A 24,782-nucleotide genomic window follows, 5' to 3' on the forward strand; every position below is an offset into this window, starting at 1 on the left:
TTTCTAACAATTTTCATCGAATTTGAAAATTAAAATGACTTGTTGTGCTTCAGATCCGGACACTGTTAAAAGCTGATTCGAAATCCGGACACTTTTGCTTCGAATTCCGGACACTCGATTTTGCTTATAAATCAAATTTGGACTGAAATTTAGTGAATGGCATTTTTAGGTCTCAAATAACTGTTAACATCAAAACAATCGATAGTTTATATAAAAATGTCTAGGATTTAAGAAAATCAAAACATAAATTTCGCTTTGCCTTCCCAGTGCTTCGGACGCCTATGAAATATCCGTTGAAATGTTTCGCATTTTTAGTAAACTTATAATTTTATTTTATTTAATTGTTTGGCATTAACTACAGCGTTCAAACAAACTTTAAATGAAAGTTAATGTTAGAATTCATCAAATAACACAGTTTTGACATTCATAATGCGAACTTATATCAAAATAATTAATAAAACAAGTTGAAGTGTCCGGGTTTCGAAGCGTCCGGGAATTCGAATCATGACGTTATAAAACTATGAAACACTATAGCTTAGGACATTTAAAAAAATATTCTGGAAATGCACCAAATTCATGAATAAATTCTTTTTTGGTTCTCAAATTCATCAACACAATTAACGATTACGGGAATTGATTTTTTTCTGTGTGGCGACACAATCCTATAAAATATTTTCATGGCATAATCATGTCAATTTAAATAAGTTTACATTGAACACGATTTGAAACAAACAGCAAAAAAATTAAAAAAAACATTAAAAAACATGAACAGTGAAGCAAAAAAAAAAGACATAAACAGAAACTTCACTTACTTGTTACTCCGCATCTTGTTCTCGTCCATCAGCAGCAAATCGACCGTACTGGTCACCAGCTCGGGCCGATGCTCGCTCGTCCGCTTCACGTAGATCTGCCCGTTCACGGTGAACACGTTCTTCAGCTTGCCATCGCGCTTCATCTTCATCGCTTCCGCCTTCAGTCCCAAGTTCGTCCGGGTCAGGTTTTCGTTCACAAAAATCCTCGATCCACTCTCCAGGCCAATGTCCCGCAGACAGAGCGCCTTGTGGTCCAGGTACCGCCGGTAGAATTCGTTCCGCGCGTTGCGAAACACAAACTGCACCACGATTATGGATTCGTTTGGCGTGCTATGACGTGACTGCACTGTCAGCTTGACGTTCGTGCGGATTTTCAGGTTGTCCAGGATGGAGTGGCTATAGTGGGGATCTTGAGCCGGGCTGTGGAACCACTCGAACTACCGCTTAGCATTCGTCGGACGTACGCCAGGGGGATCTCGAACTCCTGGAATCCCAAAACTCGACAGAGCCGAACGAAGTACTCGCGAAGGTTCTCCCCTCGACGGTACGGAATCCCCATCAGGACGAGTTCGCACGCCTTTCCGGACCGTTTGTCGTAGTCCTGACTCGCCTGGAACAGCTTGTTCGTTTGCTTGATCTTTCGGTTGATCGAGTCGATCTTCTCCTCGATGGCGTCCCGCAGGCCGGTCACCTCCGAAATCAGCCGGTCAAACTTGCAGTCCAACGTTTTGTTCGTGTTGACGGTGTTGAGGGCGTTGCAGCGATTCACCTCGGCGGCCCGTCGACTCGAGGCCAAGATGGCCGCCATGATCTGGGCGTACGCATCGTCGTTCAGCTCGTACGGCAGCAGCAGCTGGTCGTCGTCGTCGTTGTCCGTGGCGTTGACGTCGGCGTCGTCTTCGTTGACGGTGTCGTCCACCAGGAACAGCTGAAACATTTTGATTTTGATTGTTAGGTGAGCTTTTGGCATCACATGAACACTATTTTTTTCAGACTTTCGATTTTCCCGTTTTGCTATAAACTTTAATATGAATAAAATAGGTATTCAATACATAACGAAAAACTTAACAGACTAACAAAAACATTAAACTATAAGTCAAAGAAAGACAGGTAATGCTATATGTAGTTCCAACATTTTCACACCAAATATTTTGTTTATCGAATCAGTAGTTCTTTTGTGATTCAGAGAAAAATATTTTTAAATTTAATTAAATTTCCGGGGCAATCAAAGATGCCCGATATCCTTCCAGATGTTAAAACCCGCAAAAACTCTCAAAAGGTACAAAAACAGCTTCCTTTGCTTCTGCTGAGCCCGGTAATCATTTGCTAATCAACGGCCGGCGGGCGTTAGCAACGTCTCGAAAACAAGATTCTAAAAACAACCCCTCATTTGCACCCGAAATGGCCCAAATACCAAAACACGAATCTTTCCTTTCGTCCTTTTTTTTCCTTCTTCTTTTCTGTCAAGGCTAAGTTTCAGGTGAGGAAAACATCATCGGATCGTGTTTCAAGCGATTTTTTTGCCACCTTTTCCAGCGACTAACTTCAAGCAGGATGCTCATTTCTGCTGCGTATTAGCCAGAGGCCTAAAGAGAGTTCGGTGTAGGACCTGGCCCGTCCTGACCCACCGTGTGTATGTGTGTGTGGGCGCGCGTGTCCTGCTGTGAAAATATGCGAACCCACCTTCACCACGTCACATCCCACCCACCCGCGCGCGAGGACTTTGACAAATTCTCAAAATCTGAGAGCGAAAAGTGAGCTTTGGTTGCACACCGAAGAGGTGGTCCCCACCCAAATTCTTCCCACAACCCATCCACACTTTCCCGCCACGATTGGACGTTTTCCGAAAGCTCCGCGCGCGCTCTCTCTCTAACGTACTCTCTGTGCTCCCCCCCCAACCGGTAGGGGTGAATAAACGGAAAATTATCGATCCTGGTGGGTTGTTGTTGCTTGCGCAGTTGAGTGATCACACTAAACTAAACTGATTTCCCTAAACTTCCATTCAATAAACTGGAATTCTAAATTAAGAAAACTTGGTATAATGCCTCTAAGGGATTCGTATAGTCGGTCTGACTTCCTAGTGTTGGTATGAGCTATTTTTTTTTAAATCAAGCCAAACAATGCAAACAAGCCAAGTCGGAAGTGTAAACAAACAGTCGATCCTGCTCATTCCCAAAGCAACCAAAACTGACTAAGATATCGTAACTTGTGGTATTTGAGGCGAAGACTAGTCAACTGATGCCAGGTTACATGATGAAGGCCAATTTAAAAGAAGATATTTTTGTACAGTTTATACATATAGCAATTCCATTTGAAAAGAGCCTAAACCGAAAAAAGTTCTCCGATCGGGCTGAAAATTTTTCTGGGTGTTCCTTGTCCAAAATAATTAGACCCGTATTTTTTGTTTGGCCATTAGGGTGACCTACATCGTGCTAGGGTGGTCAAAAAAAGCAAAAACTCAGTTTTTATTATGAAAAAAACAATTCTCGGAAAAGTATGACTCGATATCACAAATTTTTTGATAAGTTACGTGAAATTTTCCGCGGAATCCGATAAAAATATTTTCAGACACAGACTCTTTGGTCCAGACACGGTCAAAATGCCATTTTAGGTTTCCATACGACTTTTCAAATGTTAATCTAGATTTTGGAAACTTCTTAATATTTTTCCAAAATAGCCAAACTCATCACCTTTCTTTTGCGTCGAAGACAGCTAAAATCGGATGAAATGGCGCGGATATATTATTTTTCGAAAAAAGTGGTTTTTGCAAATAATTACGAAATTTGCCATTTTTTGGACCACCCTAGCACGATGTAGGTCACCCTGATGGCCAAACAAAAAAAAAATACGGGTTTTATTATTTTGGCCAAGAAATCCAAGTAAAATTTCGAGCCCGATCGAAGAACTTTTTTTTTGCACCCAACTGGCAGTCGCATGATTGTGATGCATGGCGGCATTATATCAAATCTGAAATTGTCTCATGCATTTTTATATATTATGACATTTTTAACAATTATCGACATTACCGAACTTTTGGTTGTATTCAAAAAAAAACACTTAGAGAACATAACCAACTTCTTGGTTATTGATGACACGCTACCACCGCGCATGGACGCTTTGAAATATGTGAAGAGCACCAACATATGCTTCTCTTTGGAGTTTGCTCAGGACGGGCCAGCTTTATATGTGTTGGTGAGAACTCAGATTTTAAATTACACACAAAAATGATACAGGCTTGCTAAAAATTTATAAATACATTTTCTGCAGCAAATCCAATGTTGCAGATTTAGAGAATAATTTTCCTTTTGAGGCTCTTAAAATTGCTGTATATATATGAAGACATTAAAACTGAAAATATAAATGTTTTAAGTCAAACAATTAGAAAAATTGGGCAAATTGCTCATTTATCATGCTTTTAGGTGTTTTTCATATGTTTTATGTGACCACAAAATAGAAACATTAGCTTTAAATTGCAATAAATTGCGATGAAAACAGTTTGAGACATTAAAACTCCTTATTGAGGAATTAATGAAAAGTGCGGGTTGAATCAAAAATAAATAATTTTCTTTAATTGAAACATTGGCAAAGTCACATGAAAAAAGTAAATTAAAAAAAATCATTGGATTCAAAAAAATAAGGGTTCTAATTTTTAGGGGAAAGTGGGGCAAGTGTAACAAGCTAAGGAAATCATCTTATTTCAGGTCTTGACTAAGACTTTGATAGAACAAATTTTGAAAAAATCGTGTTTTTCAATGTTAAAAAACGATTTTTTTTTTGATTTTCCGTACGTTCTACTCAACTAGTGGGGCAAAACGAACAACCCGTTGGGGCAAGAGGAACAATGCATGAAACATCATGTTAATTTGCTAACAAGTGAACTGCTATCAATTTGAAACATCAGATTAGAATGTATTTGAAACGTTTCTTTCATTTTTAGGTTAAATAATAATATTTTACAAAAAATTTGATCGTTTTTACGAAAAAAAATAATTGTAAAAAATTGAAAATTTTCATAGTATCACTTTATTTTGCATAGACATATTTATTAAACAATTGTTTATCAGTTTTTAAGAACTTTTTTGTATTTATTTCCCAATAAAATATGTTGTTGCAGCAATTCGTAATTTTTTCCATACTAAATATCCATATGGTACACTTGCCCCACCTGAACAAGATTTTTTAAAAGCTCTCAACAAAAATAACCAAAAGATAAATCATACTTTCTAATAGGTGCAAATCATTGGTTGGAAGTTGGAATACTACTGATCTAGGAAAATAGCATTTTGATAAAATAAGCCTTATAACGAACCCTAAACCTTATTTTGTTCTTTCCAAATATTATTAGAAAACAAAGGTTTTTTTTAAAAAAAAAACTTCATTTAATCTTATGCCCGTGGCGTTTAAGTCATTTTGGCGGTTATGTGATAGTAGAATCAGCTAATAGCACTGCTAGCAACAATTCCTCATACTGGAATAATTAAAATTGTAAAAATTACGGCCGTACGAGCGATTGTTCCTTTTGCCCCATATGGTCGTCTTGCCCACCTTCCCCTAATTCTTTATGAAGATTCAAAAATGGTTCAACAATGTATTTTTGGCGAGTTTCAATAACGAAGCTCGTTTAGAGGCGGGGTAAGTAATGACTTAAAATATTTACAGAACTCAATTCTGTTATTTATAACTAGGAGACGACTATATTTTAATGTTTGAATTCCCTTCTTTTTTCTCACCGAACTTTTTAAAGGAAATTTCACAATATTCGGAATAAATCAGATCAGAGTACACCCTTATTTTGAACTCCAAATTAATGGATGGAAAGCAAAACGACTGACAAAGAACGAACCATTTGAAATAATGAAATTTAAATTTTAGAAAGAATTCAAAATAAGTGGTTTCTTAGCGCATGTACTTTTTAGTGTTTGCATCTTCTTTAAAGATCCTGGAGTTAATTGAAAAAGCTATAGTTGTTTTGTTTTTTTTTAAGAGCCATACCATCTTTTGAATATCTTTTTCAGTGAGTAAATTTTATTTTGAGCCCTTCAATGAATAAAATTACTAAACAATTTTTCCATATTTTTTTCGTAATGTTTTGAATTTAAAAGAAAATATGATGTATTTATCGTACTGTAGAAAGATTGCCAATATCAAATATTTTTTGTTTTTCAAAAATCATGCCAGCATTTTTTTTACTTAAAAAAAAATAAAGAGAAAAATCGCATTTATGAAGAAAGTAATTCAATATGATAAAATTTGTCGATATGATTGTATTTCAAACGATAATATTTTTCAGAAGTTGGCAACCATTTGAAAACATTAATTTCTAAATTGAATGAATAATATTGTACTCTTTCAAATTGAAGAAAAAAAACTTTTGGAAACAAACATGATTGTGAATTGTTAGATATTTTGCACATTTTTGACACATTTTTGTGGTACTTATGTGGTTTTTTAATGTTCCAAAACCTTCAACCATTAATTTTATAAAAAGGTTTGGAAGATAACAATTTGAAAACAATTGAAAATGTTTATCAAATTCTTTCCGTAATTTAAACCTTCGTTATCTTGGAAGGATTGAGTAGAACTATGTAGTAAACTTTTAATTCCATTCCTCTGGCACCACTGCCAGAGCTGCACCTTACTAGGCGAATACTACCGCTGCAGCAACTAGCCAAACCACATTTGTTGTTATTACGCTTGTTTGTTGTTGTTGTTGTCGTCACAAAACAGGGTGCCAAGCTTGGCCTGATACAACGTCCACTTTTACCACCCTTTCTCCTTTTATGTTTGTGTTCGCAGGTGGGAGGAAGCTGTCAACCCAATCTGACAGATTAGCGTCACGATTTTTTTTTTATTTTTTTTTTTTTTTTGTTGAAGTCATCGAATGATGAAAATGTTGGAATTCTAAACCACAAAAATGAAGAAAATATAAACTTACTCAAATTAAAATGCAAACGAAATAATCCTTTTGTACAACACTTAACCAAAGTTTTTTCGCAGAAGTTTTCTCGAAAACCACGCGACAGCCGGAAAAACTCACAAAATATCACACATTTTTCGTTTCTCACTTTTGCTGCGGGTGGGCAGTGTTTCACTTGCAAGCAACTATCACGCACAATTCCTTCCAGGAGGATCACTTTTGTCCACAAACACGCGAAAGCCGGCCGTGAAAACCGACGACGGGTAAAAATTCGCACTTTTCCAAACTTTGCCGAAAATAAAAGCGGCACCAGCAGCCGGGAAAAATCCTGCCCTTGCGGACGAAGGAACGCAGCAGCAGCAGCAGCACAGAATCCTAGTGGGGCAAGGAAGATGCTACACAAACACTAGCAAGCAAAGGTTTGGAGAGCGGGTCGACACACACACCAACAGCGGCAAAAAGAGGGAAATCCTGGTGGAAAACCCGGAGAAAATCGGTAACGAGAGAGAGGAAAAAGAGAGCGAGCATTTTTTGAGGTTTTTCCACCAGCTTTCAACTCAAATTGAGCAAAAATTTCGCGAGAGTATCCTTGTGAGGGTTTTGCAAAAGTTTCGGAAACGACTCAAACACACAGGCAAAGATTGTGTGTGTTTTGGGCTGTGCCATGCTCTGGAAAATTCTCTTTTGGATGACGTGAAAAAGGATTCCACAAAATAAAGCAAAACAAAAAGTTTGTGAAATTCAACTACTCTCGCAGAGTTTCTCTTCCCGAATGGAACAAGTTTGCAAAAGTTGGTCCTTTTTTTTCGGGGGAAAACTTCATCTGAAACGTCGAATTATCCCGGTGTAAGAAGAAAGTGCAACCGGACACTGTTGAATAGAAGGGTGCAGATAAATATTACTTTGCATGCTTTGGTGACAGCAGTGAGTGAGGGGGAAAGGGAAATGGATGATGAGAATAGTGTGAAGTTATCATAAAAATACATTTTTTATTTTAAGATAAATTTTGTACAATAATTTTTTCCACACACAAACCAATGTTAATTTTTTTGTTTGATTTTAGAATTACGTGAGCAATTTTCTGCTAAAACCAGAAACGGATTTTATTATTTTTTTTTTAAATTTAATGAATTTTTGAAAAAATAGTGATTTTTGGAAAAAAAAAATCGAATCTTCATTCAAAAAAAAATGAAGTTCCAATCAAAAAGTACGCTACAGATTTTTTTGATAAAAGGCTCTGCTTTCAAGATATAGCAACGAAATATTGATTTTAGCGAAATATTTGCAGTTTTTTGATTTTTAAAAATAGTGACCATGAGTAACCATTTCTAAAAATATTTTTTTGAAAAGTTCAGGAAATTTTCTATAAAATTGTCTAAGAGACCTTGAAGATTGGACCTCGAGTTGCTGAGATACAGCGACTTAAAGAAAAAGAAACAGGAAAATTGAAGTTTTGGAAATCTCACCCCTAACAGCCCACCATTTTCTAATGTCGATATCTCAGCAACTAATGGTCCGATTTTCAATGTTAAAACATGAAACATTCGTGAAATTTGCCGATCTTTTTGAAAAAAATATTTTGAAATTTTTTAAATTAAGACTAACATTTTAAAAGGGCCAAATATTGAATATTTCGCCCATTTAAAATGCTTGTCTTGAATATGATACGTATTTTGGGAAATTGAGTTTTTGTAAAAAAAAGTTGATTAAAAAATCTGCAATTTTTTTTTCCGTGTACATATTTTTTCTCAATAGTCCTCAACAATACCTACAACTTTGCCAAAGACACCAAATTGATCAGAAAATTCACTCAAAAGTAACAGCTGTTTGAATATTTACATACCATTTTTATATGGACGGCAGGCAAAATTCTATGGAGACTTGTATGGGTGAACCAATGACACAAAATAGCTTTTTTGGTCATAGGAAAGGCTCCCACAAAGTTTTAGTCAAATAAAAAAAATACAAAAAATAAAAATGATCGAAATCGGCCGATTGCGTAGAGAGTTGCTCACGTAATAAAAAATCCGAAGTTCAAGATAAAAAAAGAGATTTTCTAAAACCTATTAAAATGTAGTTTTAAATATGTTGCATACATTCAGCTTTAATATGATCAAAGTAAAATCAAAAGTTCATTCTCTTGCGAAATATGCTGAACTTTTCACTTAAAAAAAATGCTTTCTAAAACGATTCACAAAATAAAAACTAAATTCTAATTGCCAATCTGTCAATTACAAATTGATAAGGTTTCTAACAATTGAGTAGCGGGAAATTACAGTCTTATTATAACGATTTTGATACTTTTTTCGTGATGTACGTATTCAACAATTTGCATAATTGATGTTCCAAAACTGTTAATAATTATACCCTAGGAACTGGCAAAATTTAAATCCGTTATTGTTGAATTTATATTTTGAAAGCATTAATTTATGTTAAATTACACAAATATAAGAGGAAATGTTGTATTTGAAATTTTCAACTTTCAAAACTATTTTTTACTTTGTAAAATATTAGAAAATATAAAAATAGATGCGCGGAAAAAATAAATAAATTATAAGCCATGCTATCAACATTTGAATGAAAAATGTATTTAAAAATACATTTGAAAATACACATCCAAAAAACCTATTTAGAATTCTTTTTCTAATATAAATCTCTAATTTTAAATTATGAATATAAATCTGTTTGCCCCTTGATTTTTCGGCCGATATATGAAAGGGAGGGGCAAGGGGGTCACCTACACATTGAAAAATATTTGTAATGGCTTTTTGTTGGAGTAACAACTTGTTAAATTTCAGTGAATTCCTGATTTTTTTGGGATCTTTTGTTACAATAAGAAAAAGCTTAAAAGTGGCAAATTGAATTATAAGGTCTAAAATAAACCTTATGAATTGCTTTCAGTAGTTTACACTCAATTTAACAATTTGTGGCATATTAAATAGCATTTTAAACTTTTTTACTTCGGTGAGAAAGGCAAAACCAGAACTTATTAGATGATTGATTTGCATTTAAAAAGTATTTTGTGAAATCTTGAAAAAGTGCAGATGGAAGTATGGGCTTACAGCTAAAAGCTAATTGTTTTGCTCATAACTGAAAACAGATTTTTTTTTTTCAGTGTAGTAAATTAACTGGGATAGTAAATCAGATTAAATTATCAAAAAAAACGTGTTATTTTGAAAAGTGGTCAAAGACAATCTTATGGAAAATTGGACGAGATTTCCAGTATACATGTTTACGAGCCTAAAAAATCTAGTTTGTCATGTAGTAATTGTCAAAAACCTTCAAAAACCCAAAAAAAGGAAAGCAATCCACTTTAACGACCCCTGGGTCTTTTGTGGGCTCTGTTGCAAGTTTCTGCTCATTTCTTGGCGTCCGAAGGTTATGTGTGGTGAGTCACCCAAAACCTCTTTTACGCAAATGGACCGACGTTTTACTTTCCCATCCGATAGAAGGCCAGGAGGATAAGGCGGGAATCGAACCCGCGCCCCACAGCAACTTAGGGATCGGCAGCCAAAGCCGCTAACCACCGCGCCACGAGGCCCTCCATCAAAAACCCATATTTTTAACAAAAAAAAAAAAATATATTTAAAGCCGCTGTAACTTCACAAGGATTGGACTGAAGACAATATGAAGACTTTTATGGAAAATCGATTCCCGGTTTTTGAAATTTTGACGTTTAGAGCACTTTTTAAAACAAAACAGTTTCAGTAAATGATTTTTGCATTTTTTCAGGGTGAGTTGTTCCGTCCTGCATTTTTCGTGAGTCTTTTTTGATCATCTTAGGCTGTTTTTACAAAAAAAGATTAAACGGAAAAAAAATCGTGGGCCCACCTTCAAATTTGACTTTTAAGCTAAAAAATAAAAAAATCTCATAAAAATGGCGTGTTTTTTTTCTTCCAGTGTATTTTTTCAGAAAGCCCGTCGAATATCCTACAAGTTGGTCTTTCACTACTTTTTGATACGATGCAACGGCTTAGAGTTACAGCAATATTTAAATTCCGAATTACAAAAATACTACTCAAATGTCATTATCGACTGAAACTGGCTCCATATACCCAAAAATGGCATACATAAGCGTAGGATAGCATGTCTACAAAGTTTCATTAAATTCGGAGGGGGTCCGGTACAACCGATTACCTTTATGACATGGAATTGCTCCAAAATAAAAAAAATAAAAATTGTAAAATTAACTCTTATGAAAAGGAACAATCTTAGCAATTATTAATGTGTTTTTCAATGCAAAAAAAGAAAGATAAAATTGAAAACTGTTTTTGATATTTTGAAAATAAAAAAAATAGACATTGTTAGCTGCCATTGGAAATGAGCAATCATATTTATTTTTAATTTTAAAAGTTTGTTTTTTGGAAATTAAAAAAATTAAAAAAATATATTTCTAAAAGGAATGTGTTGAGTCGAAGTTGCTGATTCTTAAGAAGCCGGGACCCGTAGTCTAGTCCAGCCGTAGTGGTTGGTTTCGGTTAGAACAGACTCAGGCCAACAAAATGTGTACATCTATTCCCAAATTTAAAAGCTTTAAGTGCTCTAAAAACTGCTGTCCCTATACAGACTGTAGTCCCGACTCACCCCAGATTACGGTATTTTGATAATCTGCTTTGAAAAGTTTCCTTCTATAATTCCAGATTGAATGTCAGAAAACGCATTTTTAGATTTTTGTTGTTGTTAGAATAGTGTAATGATTACAGAAACTAAACTACTCTAGTAGTAGTTTAGACTTGAATGAGATTCGTTTCTGTGAATCGCCACACATGTAGCTCCTCCATTTTCGATATAAGTTTTAAAATTGTTAATACCCACGATTCATTATCCTTCCAAACTTTTTTTTAGCTTACCTGCAAAGAGAGAAAAAAAGAAAAGGTTTATTAAAAAAATCGTCCAGTTATTAAATTAATGGAATTTTTAATATATTTAAAATATAATAAATATTTCGAGTATTTCAAACAACCAGACAAAGGATCCTTTTTAATGAATTTAATCGATTTAGATATTTTTCAAAGCATCCATCGGGAACCACAATATTAATCATTTGAATGTGAATAACAATAATTCTTGTATGTTGCAATCTTTTTATAGCATCATTGACAGGTACAACAACATATTTCTGATTTCTAGTAAATTTCTTGTGCAATTATAATTAAGATTTGCGCATGTTTGAATTAAACAGAGTTGTAATTTCAGACCTAAGAATATATTGGATTATTTCAGTTTTTTAGTTTTTGCAGTTGAATTGTCATAATTTTGACATGAAACACTCCTGTTTTAAATACTGCTCCTCTCTGTTCAACCACGTGAAGCGTCGAAGCCCATGTTGTCGCGAAAGCTCACGTACAGAACTTCCACCGCGGAAGGAGCAACTTTACGCGCGCAAGTTTTCCCTAATTGTCCTTAAGGTGCACGGCGACGCGGCAAGACCTCTCTTCACACACTTTTGCGCCACTAATGGGGCGTCGTCATTCGCTTGTTTTTAATTATGCCTCCCACTCTGGCTGAAAAGGGCGCCGCCTGTGAATGGGTTTAACTTTTGCGCACTTTTCCAGGCGCACTCTAGTAAATGTGTGACAAAAAAGGAAACGGAAACGACAAGTACAAGCAGGTTCAAGTGGGAGGGGGGAAACAAGTGGGAAATTTTGGCTCTTGTGCCAACCTGAATTGAATTGGGTGTTTATGGGGGTGTCTTTTATTTGGAAGATGTGTCGTTTTGGGCTTGTTTAATTTATGTTTTCACACTTGTCGTGCTATCTTCTCGCACGTCAGTTTTGGGTCAGATCCCCAAAATTGGATTTCAATCCTGAGATATGAAAAAAAGCTTGTCACTCTTTATAGGGAAGAAGTTTTAAATCTTTTAAATCTGCCGGAGTCCCGAGTTATGATCACAAATGTAGTCGGGCATGCACGTGTGTCAAACGCGTTCTGACCTGAAATCCCTTTGGCCAGTTGTCGCACTTACATCAATTTTCAGAGTGTGTCAAAATAGCACGATTTTTACAGTCTAAGGTTCACCTAGGTTCCTATCAAACGTTTTGCAAAATTAAATTTAGATGAAAATCGTCAAAAGATATACAAATTTCAAATCTTCCCTAAACCTACCCGAACAGCAGCAGCAGCAGCCACAGTTAATGCGCATTTTCGGGTAGCCTTGTCAGTCCCGAAAAAAATAATATCAATAAGCAACCGAATGTTTGTGTCTGTGTGTGTGTGTGCGCGCCCGGTATTAGTATTCGTCCCCAAGAAAGCAGAATGATGTGATACTAGTACTATTAGCAACAGTTCGTCGTCGTCTTCGTCTTCCACAAGCGAGCAATACATGACGGTGATATGTTAGGGTGGTGTTTGTGGTAGTGTAAAGCACGCCGCCGTCGCCACAGACTGGCACTAAGTCTGCGCCCCACCGCGACGACGACGACGACGAGAGAGAGAGAGAGGAAAGGCAATGTTCGCCCTTGAGCTTAGGAAATGAGGTTAGGAAATCATTCAACCACTGATCTAATTCCACACACTCGCACATATTCGCGATTCGTGAGTTTTTTTTTTGTATTTTTCTGTTCAATTTGGTCGTTTTTTAACTTGTCTTGGTTCCAGTGTCGCACACTGTGGCGAATTTTGGCTTACTTTTTCGCGTGATTTTAAGTGAGTTGTACAAATTTTTACGGTGCGAGTGACAGTTGGCTTGTCAACGAGGAGATGTTCAAGAAATGGTCGTAGTGTCGTTTTTATTCAGACAGCACTAGAGCTTGATATCGCGAAAAAAAAAGTGTATCAATGCATGATTAACATAACGTTAATTATAATTTAATTAACATTAACTTTCATAACCCAACCCCGTCACAGATCGAATTTCTGGTAATCAAGAACATTGGAAATAAAAAGAAAATCTTCAGAATAATTTCAATTATAACATTACTTGACTTGAGAATCTGCATCAGGTACTAGGTTCTCAAATTTAGTAACTTTATAATTTGAGTAACTGGCCAATAGGGTGACAATACAAAGAATAGATATATTTTTTGCTAAATCGGAGACAACACATCGCTTTTGAATTTTTGCAGCAGTGACAGGTCTCGTTAAACGTCCAAGGTGATATTCTTGTAGCAAATTAAATTTCCTGCAACTTTGACAAAGAGTGCCCATCGATCCTAGTTGACCCTGATTTTGACGAATTTTTAAGCAAAATAGCCAGAACATTTTGATTTGTTTTGATGTGATAACCAACAGGCCTGAGAATTAATTAATGAATAAACAAATTAATATTCCAACGCTTTATTTTATGGAACTTGGCAGATATTTTCGTATTTATTTAAACATAATTTAGGGGAAAGTGGGGCAAGTGTAACAAGCCAAGGAAATGCTCGTTATAACCTATTAAAAACGTAAAAAAATCTGTCGGATTTTTTCTAATAATTAATTAACTAAGACTTTGATCGAAAAAGTTTTTATAAAATCCTGTTTTTTAATGTAAAAAAAATAATTTTAAAATTTTTGATTTCCCGTTCGTTCTACTCAACTAGTGGGGCAAGACGAACAACCCGTTGGGGCAAGAGGAACAATGCATGAAACAACATGTTAATTTGCTAACAATTGAAGTGTTATCACTTAGATGCATCATATTAGAATGTACTTGAAACGTTTATTTTCATTTTTAGATTAAAAAATAATATTTTGCTAAAAAATTGATCGTTTTTACGAAAACAAATTATTACTTTGATGAAAAAAAGGAAATTTGCATAATATCACTATATTTAGCATGGACATTTTTTTTATACAATTGTTTATCAGTTTTAAGTATTTTTATGTATTCATTTCCCAATAAAATATGTTGTTGCAGCAATTCGTAATTTTTTCCATACTAAAAATCAATATGGTACACTTGCCTCACCTGAACAAGATTTATTGAAAGCTCTCAACAAAAAAAAAAACCAAAAGTTAAATCATACTTTCTAATAGGTGCAAGTCATTGGTAGGAACACTACTGATCTAGGAAAAATAGCATTTTGATAAAATGAGCCTTAAAACGAACCATAAGCCTTATTTTGTACTTTCCAAACATTATAAGAAAACAAAGGCTTTGAAAAAAAACTTCATTAAATCTTATGCTCCGTGACGTTTACGTCGTTTTGGCGGCTATGTGTTAGTAGAATCAGCTAATTGCATTGCTAGCAACAATTCCTCATGCTGGAAATAATCAAAATTGTAAAAATTAAGGCCGTACGAACGATTGTTCCTCTTGCTCCATATGGCCGTCTCTTGCCCCACCATCCCTTATTTAATTTTTTTTGGATTTTATCACTGAAGTGAAAGCAAGGCGTCCAATTTACCCGGGTTTTGAATTTCCCGGGAAACGAGAAAAATATTTTTGAAATCCCGAGAATTCCCGGAATCCCGGGATATTGTTGAAACAGTAATAATATCTATGTTTTCATTATATTTGTCATGTTATTAAAGCTGAAAATCATAGAATTAGCTCAATTCTATTCATTGGTGATAATCTACACATCAATCTAAACAAGAATAGAGGAGCGGCCGTGGCTGACTGGTTACGGTGTTCGCTTTGTAAGCGAATGGTTCTGGGTTCGATGCCCATCTGCTCCCAACGAGAAAGTTAAGAACACATAAATTTGAAATTGAACGAAAAATCAAAGTCGCTCGGGGCGGGGTTCGATCCCCCGTCCTTTGGATTGATAAGCAAAAATGCTAACCACTAGGCCATGACGACTTGATGTGCTTGGACTGGAATTAGGAATACTGTTACAGAGAGCGAGTTGTGGCGCTATAACCACGGCAAATAGTGTCCTGGGCATTCGTGGAAATACAATGTCCCATCCCAGAGGGTCCCGGAGTACCAAACCTTCTTAGCATGGTGCTCCCAACGAATACAACCAAATCTCGGAGCGTATGGTGGTGTGTCCCCACGCTTCTTCCTCCCCTGTCGACTCAGAATTGTGTTGTTGTTCGAACACTCCGTGCTCAAACTCAACCCAATTACGAGTCATCTCTGCGATACGGCTTTACGCAGTAGGCCTGGCCGCTTTAACGCTTGTGATGTCTCAATGCATTTCAATGCAATGGCAAACTACAAATGTTAATAAATGACAAGAAGAGTGCTAGGCGTCATCTAACCTAAGGCACTCTCCAGGATCCCTTCGAAAGATTGGCTGCGCTAGGGTCTGATTAGATTAGATTAGACATCAATCTAAACAAGAATAGCTGTTTTTAGATAACTTGAAAGATTTTTTTTGTTCTTTGTTGTGCTTTGGTTTCTAATCTAATTTCTACACCCAACTGGCAGTCGCATGATTGTGATGCATGGCGGCATGAAAGTATATCAGAATCTGCATGAAATCTGTCCTCATGCATTTTTTGCGATATAGGAGTATGACATTTTTGCCCGTTACCGACAATTATCGATATTACCGACGGCTTTTTGGTTGTATTTCACAAAAAAAACATAGTAGAACGAGGATTGAATCACCAACTTCTTGGTTATTGATCCGACACGCTACCACCGCGCCATGAACGCTTGATGAAAAGTGAGTGAAAGAGCACCAACATATGCTTCTCTTTGGAGTGTTGCTCGGGGACGGGCCAGCTTTATATGTGTTGGTAAGAACTGCAGATCGCTGAAATTTTTACACGCGGGCAAAAATGATCTACGGGCTTGCTGCAAAAAATGTTATAAAATATGACATTTTCTGCAGCAAATCCAATGTTGCAGATTTTGAGATATATTTTTCCTTTTGCACCGGACTTAGTCCGTGCGACCTACCCTAACTTAAATTATAGCAAAGACCCTCACTTGAGTTGGGCACAGTGGCCAAAGGTGCTTTTATTCACACCGTCAGCACAGACGAGCGCTCCGCGCGGCGGTGCAGTTTTTGCAGCACACGGCCAGCTTTGCTGATGTGGGCTTTTGGGTTTCCCCTGGGGGACATCGAGTGTCTTACCAGGGAATTGATTCCATTATTAAGTGCTAGGCCGCGGTAGTTGTAACATCGATGTCAGTAATTATTTAGAAACATAATATAGTTGTTAGAGATAAACTTTGATCTTTAAATTACTTTAATATCACATCATATGCGCCAATCCTTACCGCTCGGCGGCGCATGTGGTGACAGCCCCATGCCCCAAGTACCTTTCAAAAACTGATGCACACCGTAGTTTACGAATTAGGGGCTGTTAAAGCGTTCGTATATCTAGACGACATAATTGTTTTTGGGAATACAGTGGAAGACCACAATGATACTCTCAAAAAGGTTCTAGACGCTCTAAGCAGGCATAATCTTAAAATCGAACCGGCAAAATGCCAGATTTTGAAAACACAGATTGAATATTTAGGGCACATTATTGACAAAAATGGTATCCGCCCTACTGATGCAAATATTAAAGCCATAACTAATCTTAAGCGACCAACTAATATTCGACAGGTTAGATCATTTTTAGGCACAATAAATTTTTACGGTAAGTTTATTTCTAACATCGCCGCTAGAAGGAAACCATTAAATGACCTTCTTAAGAAAGGCGTAAAATTTTCATGGACTCCCAATGTGAAGAGCATTCGAGGATTTAAAACAGTGCCTGATATCGGAGCCTCTACTGATCAGGCCGAATTATAAGGACACTTTTGTAATCACTACAGATGCAAGTGATTTTGCCATTGGGGCAGTACTATCAATGCACAAACCATGGATCAACCGATCGCCTTTGCAAGTAGAGCATTGAAAGGTGCCGAGCTTCGATACCATGCTATAGAGAAAGAATTACTAGCTATTGTATGGGCAACCCAGTATTTCCGACACTATATATTTAACCAAAAATTTATAGTGTATACAGACCACAGAGCCACTGGTCGCTATCGATAGCCTGAAAGAAACATCTACCACACTCTCAAAACTTCGCCTTAAATTGTTAGGGCTAGACCGTGAAATTCGCTATAAACAGGGAAGAAAATGCTGTTGCAGATTTTCTATCTCGAATTGATCATGATAAAACAGAACAAATCAATCCAGAAACTGTTGGCGCAACAACTAGAGCGCAACTCAGAAACCAAAATAGGAATAAACTATCTACTTCTGCAAATAAAGGCTACGATTCATCCGATGATGTGATGTTTAGAGAGCTGTCAAACATTGATATTAGTGACGGGAATGACGATTTACCCGAAGAGGAATACTTTTCGAAATTATACGAAGAATTTAGATTATATGCCGAAGAAAACAAGTCATACGCTACGGAAATTAAGAATTGCAAAACCTTAGACAATGAATCAAATTGCAGTCATACTTTCGTGATAGCAAACAAAAAGTCAGGGTTTTCCGAGATTTCCCAGGTTTACAATCTTCCACATGGTGCAAGAAACATAATTCAAGAGGGAATTTTGCATTTCTAATGATAATCTTTATGGGGTGATGCTAGATGGTAAACACAATTCTATAATCGACAGCAAAAAGTTTTTCCAAACATTTGCTTTGTTCTACATTCACACCTTCAGCGAGTGTGCAAATAAACGGATTCATCTAATATCGTTTAGAAAAATTCGACAGCCAGAAATCCTGCAAATTATAGAGTTCGCCGCTTGGAAGACAAAAACAAAGGGTGTAATCCAATGTGATTCAAATTAAATAAATCTCTAATAAATTCATACTTTTTATTTTTTTAATATGCCATGACTAGAAAAATTAAAAAAAACTTTAAAATATCTTTAATTACACCTGCCAATGTTGAATGTTAGTTATGTTTAGGCATTCATGTTTTATGTAAAGAATATTTTACAAATTATCTTAAAGTCACTACCACCACTGGGATTTTAGAGCAATTAATTTGGAGATCGGTGTCTTAATTGTTTTCTTCTGTTCCTGTTTTAACCGAAATCAATAAAAAAATCAAAACATTACGCAAAAAAAAATACGAAACAGATGTCTCGGATTGATACATTCGTCTTGATTTGCCAAAGATGTTTCATGAAAAATAATTTAAAAAAATATAACTTTTTAAATTTAAAATCATGTTTTTTCAAAAAAAAAAATAAAAATTCATTAGAAAATATGAAGGCCTAGGCATTTTACGGATCGATAAATTTTTAACAATTTTTCTTCATAAGTCAAATTAATGCTGATATCTAGAGCTTTTTTGAATAGGTCCTACACACGTATAAAACACAATAGCTTATAGGGCCTTTAAAAACCCTAGATATACACTAGAGCGTCCAATTTCCCGTCCCGGGAAAAAAAATTCCCGTGAATTTCCGGGATTTCCCGAAAAAAAATATTTCCCGTTTCCCGGGAAATTAACAAATTCCCGAAATTCAAGCGGAAGTAAACATTTTCATAAATTTTTGGAACTATTTTTTGAAAATGCTATGAAAAAAAAAAAATGAACAAACTCAACATGATTTTGTTCAATTAAATATATTGTTTGGTTTATATATAATTAATCAGATTATCAGAAATTATTTTATCAGAATTATTTCTGATAATATTAATTTTTAAAGCAACTGGGAATAGATTTTGCTTAATGAACATAAAATTATTACAATTAGGTAATTTTTTAATAGATTCATGTTATTTCATCAAAACAATGTACCTCCAAATTAAAAGAATTTTTTACGTTTTTGTTTACCATGATCAAATGAGACGAAAATCGAATTTGTGCAAAGAGAATTAATTCAATTGGTTGAATACCTAGTACTAAAGAAATTACAATTTGAAGTAAAAGAATTATGGAGCACTGGTGCAACTACAAGTGTTAGAGGGTTAAATGTGAAAAAATAGATGACTTTTTGTGTTGCATAATGATACAAAAAAAAAAAATCATTGAAAAATTACTTTCTATTGTTTGTTCTCAAAAAATGCAAAAAAAATATTCAAAGCCTGCTTCAAATATTTGAAAACATTGGGTTGTTTGGAGTAAAACCAACACTAAAAAGCTTTACCATTTGTTCAAGAGCTGAAACCAGTATTTGCCATGAAAAACATAATTTCTGCATGTTATGATTGTGGATTATGCAATTTTATGATTGTAGATTATGGATTAATTTTACTCACAGTTTTGATAAAAAGTATTTCTCATCAAAAAATACCAAAATACATTTTCTTGTAGTCGAATGATTTTTTACATACAATCAAGCTGCTAATTGACCTTTACACTTATTTAAACCATTAATGTTGATGTCCTATACAATTTTGTAGCATAATATTAATTAAAACCAAGATCATAACAATTTTCAATAAATTTAAAATTTCCCGGGAATTCCCGGGAAATTGACTGAAAATTTCCCGTTTCCCGGGAAATTAGTATCCCCGGGTAATTGGACGCTCTAATATACACACAAAAAAATATTTCCGAAGGTTACATCATTTACAATGTAACACTTTTGCACGTCATTAAACATTTAAATTCAAATGCAATTTGATGTAAATTTGCAACAAATTATACGTAAAAAAATGATTTTACGTGTGATTCAACCGTTTACGTCGAATCTCAAGTTTACATCAACTGAGTTTACATGTGATTAATTTTTTCCGTGTCGGGTAAATTCACATATTTTTTTCTGTGTATGCTTAATATTTTATTTTATTTTTATTTTTTTCGTTGTTCATCCATTTCCACAACAAACCCAGAATTTCCAGACCAAAATTTGCTTTTTTCCAATTTTGGGATTCCCGAGACAAAATTTAAGAAAAATTCGGGAATTCCCAGTTTTGGAAAAATACCGGGAATTTTGTCCCAGGAATATCCCGGGAATTCCATTAAGTGCAAGCGTGAATTTCCAAAAATTTCAGCCAAGAGAAATTAATTTAAATGATTTTCCAGTTCATTTTATTTTTTACAATCTTGGAGCGCTCAGCTGAAAATTGAATAAAAATGTGACTAATTTAGTGTCATTTAAAAATCGAAAACGGTCTAGGCTGGTTTCTATAGTATCTTTTCAAATAGCGCCATGTACATAGGCTTTGCTTAAGACATAGTTCTGTTTAAAATTTCAGAAATAATTGGTTATTCTTTTTACATAAGGCCGCGGTAAATATTTTTTTAAGTTTATGTTGGAGTGGTCAAAGTCGAAGGAGAGATGGCAAAAATATAAAAAAAAATAAATTACAAGCCACGGCATTAACATTTGAATAACAAAAAGTGTTTGAAAACTTATTTTAGACCTGCCCCGTAATTTGGAATCATTAGATTTTAAAAAATCTAAGTATTTTTGCGTGTTTGTACATCGGAATATCACATAAGTTGTTTTTTGTTGATAATATTTTAGCTAATGCATCCACATTATCAGTCCCGTAATAAAAACAATCGACTATTGAATTCGCCTTGGCCAGCTCCTAAAAATTCGTTAGTGTACCTGAAAACAGCATTTATCTAAAGCCCATTGCGGTCTCGAAAGATCCTTACTATTGACCCCATTCACTATTTGAAGTGACATTTTAATGTAACTATTAACCGAAAATGAGCTTCGTAATTAAGTGTACAAGTTTGCTTAGTCCTGGAAGCCTCGATTTTCCGAAGGTTTTATCAACCGAAGGTTTTTTTTAGAAATCTCAGATAATCGATTCATGAAAAAAATATTTAAAAAAAAAATGAGTTCTGTGTTCCCATTTAAGTAAATATTTCACCAATCTAATTTACCGCCATCTCGGATTTAAAATCATGATAGAAAATTGTATGGGTTGTTGTTGAGTTTTTTTTGTGATTCCAATATCCGAAAATTCGATTATCCAAAGCATTTTTTTACGAAGACTTCGAAAATCGAGTCTGGACTGAATTGATGGTTTCATAAATAACAATTTACTATTTCCCAAGCAAATTGGTACAGTTTCTGAAAACATATCCTAACCTCACCACATCATTCGCGGTGACATCTTTATGCCACGTGCTAGATCACGCAACGTCGCAAGATTAACACAGCGCAACACTCTCCTCCATGCAACAACACATTCAAAAAAAAAAAAAACAAATCATTGTGAGTGTCTCTCGTGGTGGAGCCCGCGAGCTTGCCTTGGCGGACCCCACTGAGAAGTGCACTCATCGTGCTCCCCAAAGAAGAGGCAGAGAATCGTCACAAAATCACTCACTGCTCGGCAAATTCGAGTCGCGCGCCCGACACCCACCAATAACAGAGTGTGAGTGACCGTGCCCCGTCGATTCGCGGGTGGCAGCAAAAAACAAAATGAAAGTCGTCAGCGCCATGGCGGACCATTTTTGCGCCAGAGGGGGTGGATGGAAAATTTGGTGCCCATTGACCAGCTTCGAAAACTTTTTTGCGGGTCTAATTGCTTTTGCCCACTTAAACACACACTCCTAGGATGGTGATGATGATGATGAGGGGGGTAGCGGTTTTTCTCATTATTGTTGCAGCTTTTGGGAGGGGCGCCGGAGGTCCTTCTGCGCAGTTAATCAAAACGGTCACAACACACAAGGCCAGAGATTTCATTCGTGTCTGGTGGCCTTGAAACTTTGTGTTGGGAAAAGCGCGGCGCTTTTGCTCGACTGAAAGCACCAGCACGACGATGACAGCAGTGGAAAGATGCTGGGCCTGGGCGGAAAAGGGTTTTATATGGTTGAGGATGTTTGTGGAAATTTGATCGAAATGATTTTTATAGTTAGAGACTTTTTAACTTATAACGAACAGTTAATTTTAAGATCATTACACAGTACATGAATATTTTTTAAAAAAATTTGATGTTTGATATATTTTTTCTTCAATTCCTGCAGTATTTTTTTTTGTTAAGAAAAGCATTTTTTATTGTCGATAATTTTTATAGTTTAACGTAAAAGTAAAAAATACTGAGTAATATGAGTGGAATGGCTTGTTATTAAAATGAACTTGATAGAAAAGTGTCCAAAACATCCCAAGAAGTAGATTTTAACAAAATACAAAAAAAAAACAGTTTTAATAGTAAGTTTCAAGTAAAGGAAATGCTCAGAAATATGATTTGTTCAAGCAACTCAAATGTTATACTTTTCTCTTTGAGAATCAATTTCAAGCGAAAATGGTAATTAATTTCAAAATTGTGAATGTTTTTCAAATGGGATAGATTTTTTAAGCAAACTTATAGTATATTTCTCGTAACTTTTGTTTGATGAAGTCCTAAACTTCGGAAAACTTCGGATAATCGAATCAAGAAAAAAAAAGATTATTTTATGGCCATCAAATTATTCGCTCTAAAGCATTACCTTGGCATTCTCGATTGCGAGATTCCTACCCTAAACTCGATGTCCGAAGGTTTGATTGTTGAGGCAATAGAGCACCCGATTCGAGTGGTAGAAATGACAGTTCTCCCATAAGGAATACATTTTAGAAAAAAAGCCAAAACTGCTCCAATGGAAATGCTTAATTGCAAACCTCTTCTCACACCTTAGCTTCCATCCACCCCGGGATTCGAACTGACGACCTTTGGATTGTGAGTCCAACTGCCTACAAGCGACTCCACCGAGACAGGACCCAGGGAGACGACTCCTACACCTGGACTGAGCTATCGACCTAACCCTTTAGGTTAGACCGGTGCCAACATTTACTTCCCCATCCGACGGAAGGCGTGGTCAGACAAATTTCATCTCGAAAAATGCCACCGGGACCGTCTGGGATCGAACCCAAGCCGACTGGTTGAGAGGCAACCACGCTTGCCCCTACACCACGGTCCCGGCAATCACACCTTTTAAAACACGTTTTCATCTTAAATCCAATCCTGTCAGCAAATCCGGCTACTTTATGTCGTAGATTTTTTTTTATTTTGAACACTTATATTGCCGATTTTGAAAACATTTTCTAAAAACATTAAATAGCTTAACCCTCTACAACCTAACCCGCCTCTAGATCTTTAAAAAGCATTGGAAAGAAGAACTCTTAAAATTTTCGAAAATTCAAGGGTTGGAAGTTTGACTTGTTTTATGTGACTTTGCCGATGTTTAAAAAAATGTTTTTTAGGGTTCAATTTGGCTGTGTTTTTGCCTTGCTCACCTTACTGAGGAAAGGCTATAAAATCACTCGAAAAATGAACTTTTTAATTGGACCTCCTAGACCTACCGTAATTTATACATATCGACTCAGAATCACCAGCTGAGCAAATGTCTGTGTGTCAAAAGTTATGCTTGAAAAACTGCTGCAAATAAATTATTCTAGATTAAATAAAAGGGTGATTTTTGCATGAAAACCTGCCTTATTATATATTTTTAGAAAGGTTCTGAAATGACCTTTCTTGTGGATTACCTATCAAAAATTACAAGCAGTTTAAAAAATGGTCTAAATTTACACCACCTCAAATGGTCGGCTCTGATCGCCACAAAAAAGCCGTGTAGAGGGATGCCATTTTCCTCAAAGGCGGTGTCTGTATAGAGCAATTCCAGCTCAAATCAGGATTTTTTATGGTACTTTTGTACCCGACCCTCTCCGATTTCAATGAAACTTGGTAGACATGTTATCCTAGGCCTATATAAGCCATTTTTGTGTATATGGAGCCAATAGTACTCGAAAATAACATTTGAGAAGGGCGTAAGGTATTTAAATATTTTTGTAATTTAAAATTACTGTATCTCGAAGCCGTTGCGTCGTATCAAAAAGTGGTCAAAGACAAACTTGTAGGAAATTGGACGGGCTTTCTGATACAGCGGTTTTAAAAATGAAAATGTTGAAAAAACCAAGTCTGTCATATAGAAATTGCCAAAAACCACCAAAAAACCGTTTTTTTCAACATTTTTATTTTTAAAACCGCTTTATCTTCCCAAGGATTGCACATAGGACAATGATCAATATGGAGACTTTTATGTAAAATTGTCTGGAGAATCGATTCCCACTACCGGTTTTCAAAAACTTCGACGTTTAGACCACTTTTCAAAAAAACAGTTTCAGTAAATGATTTTTGTATTTTTTGAGGAGAGACATACCATCCTGCATATTTCGTCAGTCTTTTGTTTATATTTTAAGCTATTTTCTCAAAAATATTGAACGAAAAAATCGTGACATAACCTTTAAATTTAGACTTAAAAACCAAAAAATCTCATAGATGTGGCGTGTATTTTTGTTTCAGTGATTTTTTTTTCAGAAA

General features: G+C 35.6%; 1 protein-coding gene across 1 annotated transcript in view; it reads right to left on the reverse strand.

Annotated features, from left to right (window-relative positions):
- The window catches only part of LOC6044828 (serine/threonine-protein phosphatase 4 regulatory subunit 1), a 127,881-nt gene extending 126,132 nt beyond the window's left edge, over positions 1-1,749 (reverse strand). The window contains 2 exon segments of the mRNA XM_038261280.1: positions 813-1,219; positions 1,222-1,749. Of these exon segments, the coding sequence (XP_038117208.1) occupies positions 813-1,219; positions 1,222-1,749 (935 nt within the window).
- Positions 1,750-24,782: the final 23,033 nt, after the last annotated feature.

The sequence above is a fragment of the Culex quinquefasciatus genome, chromosome 3, assembly GCF_015732765.1.
Source record: "Culex quinquefasciatus strain JHB chromosome 3, VPISU_Cqui_1.0_pri_paternal, whole genome shotgun sequence".
Classification (NCBI taxonomy): Eukaryota; Metazoa; Arthropoda; class Insecta; order Diptera; family Culicidae; genus Culex; species Culex quinquefasciatus.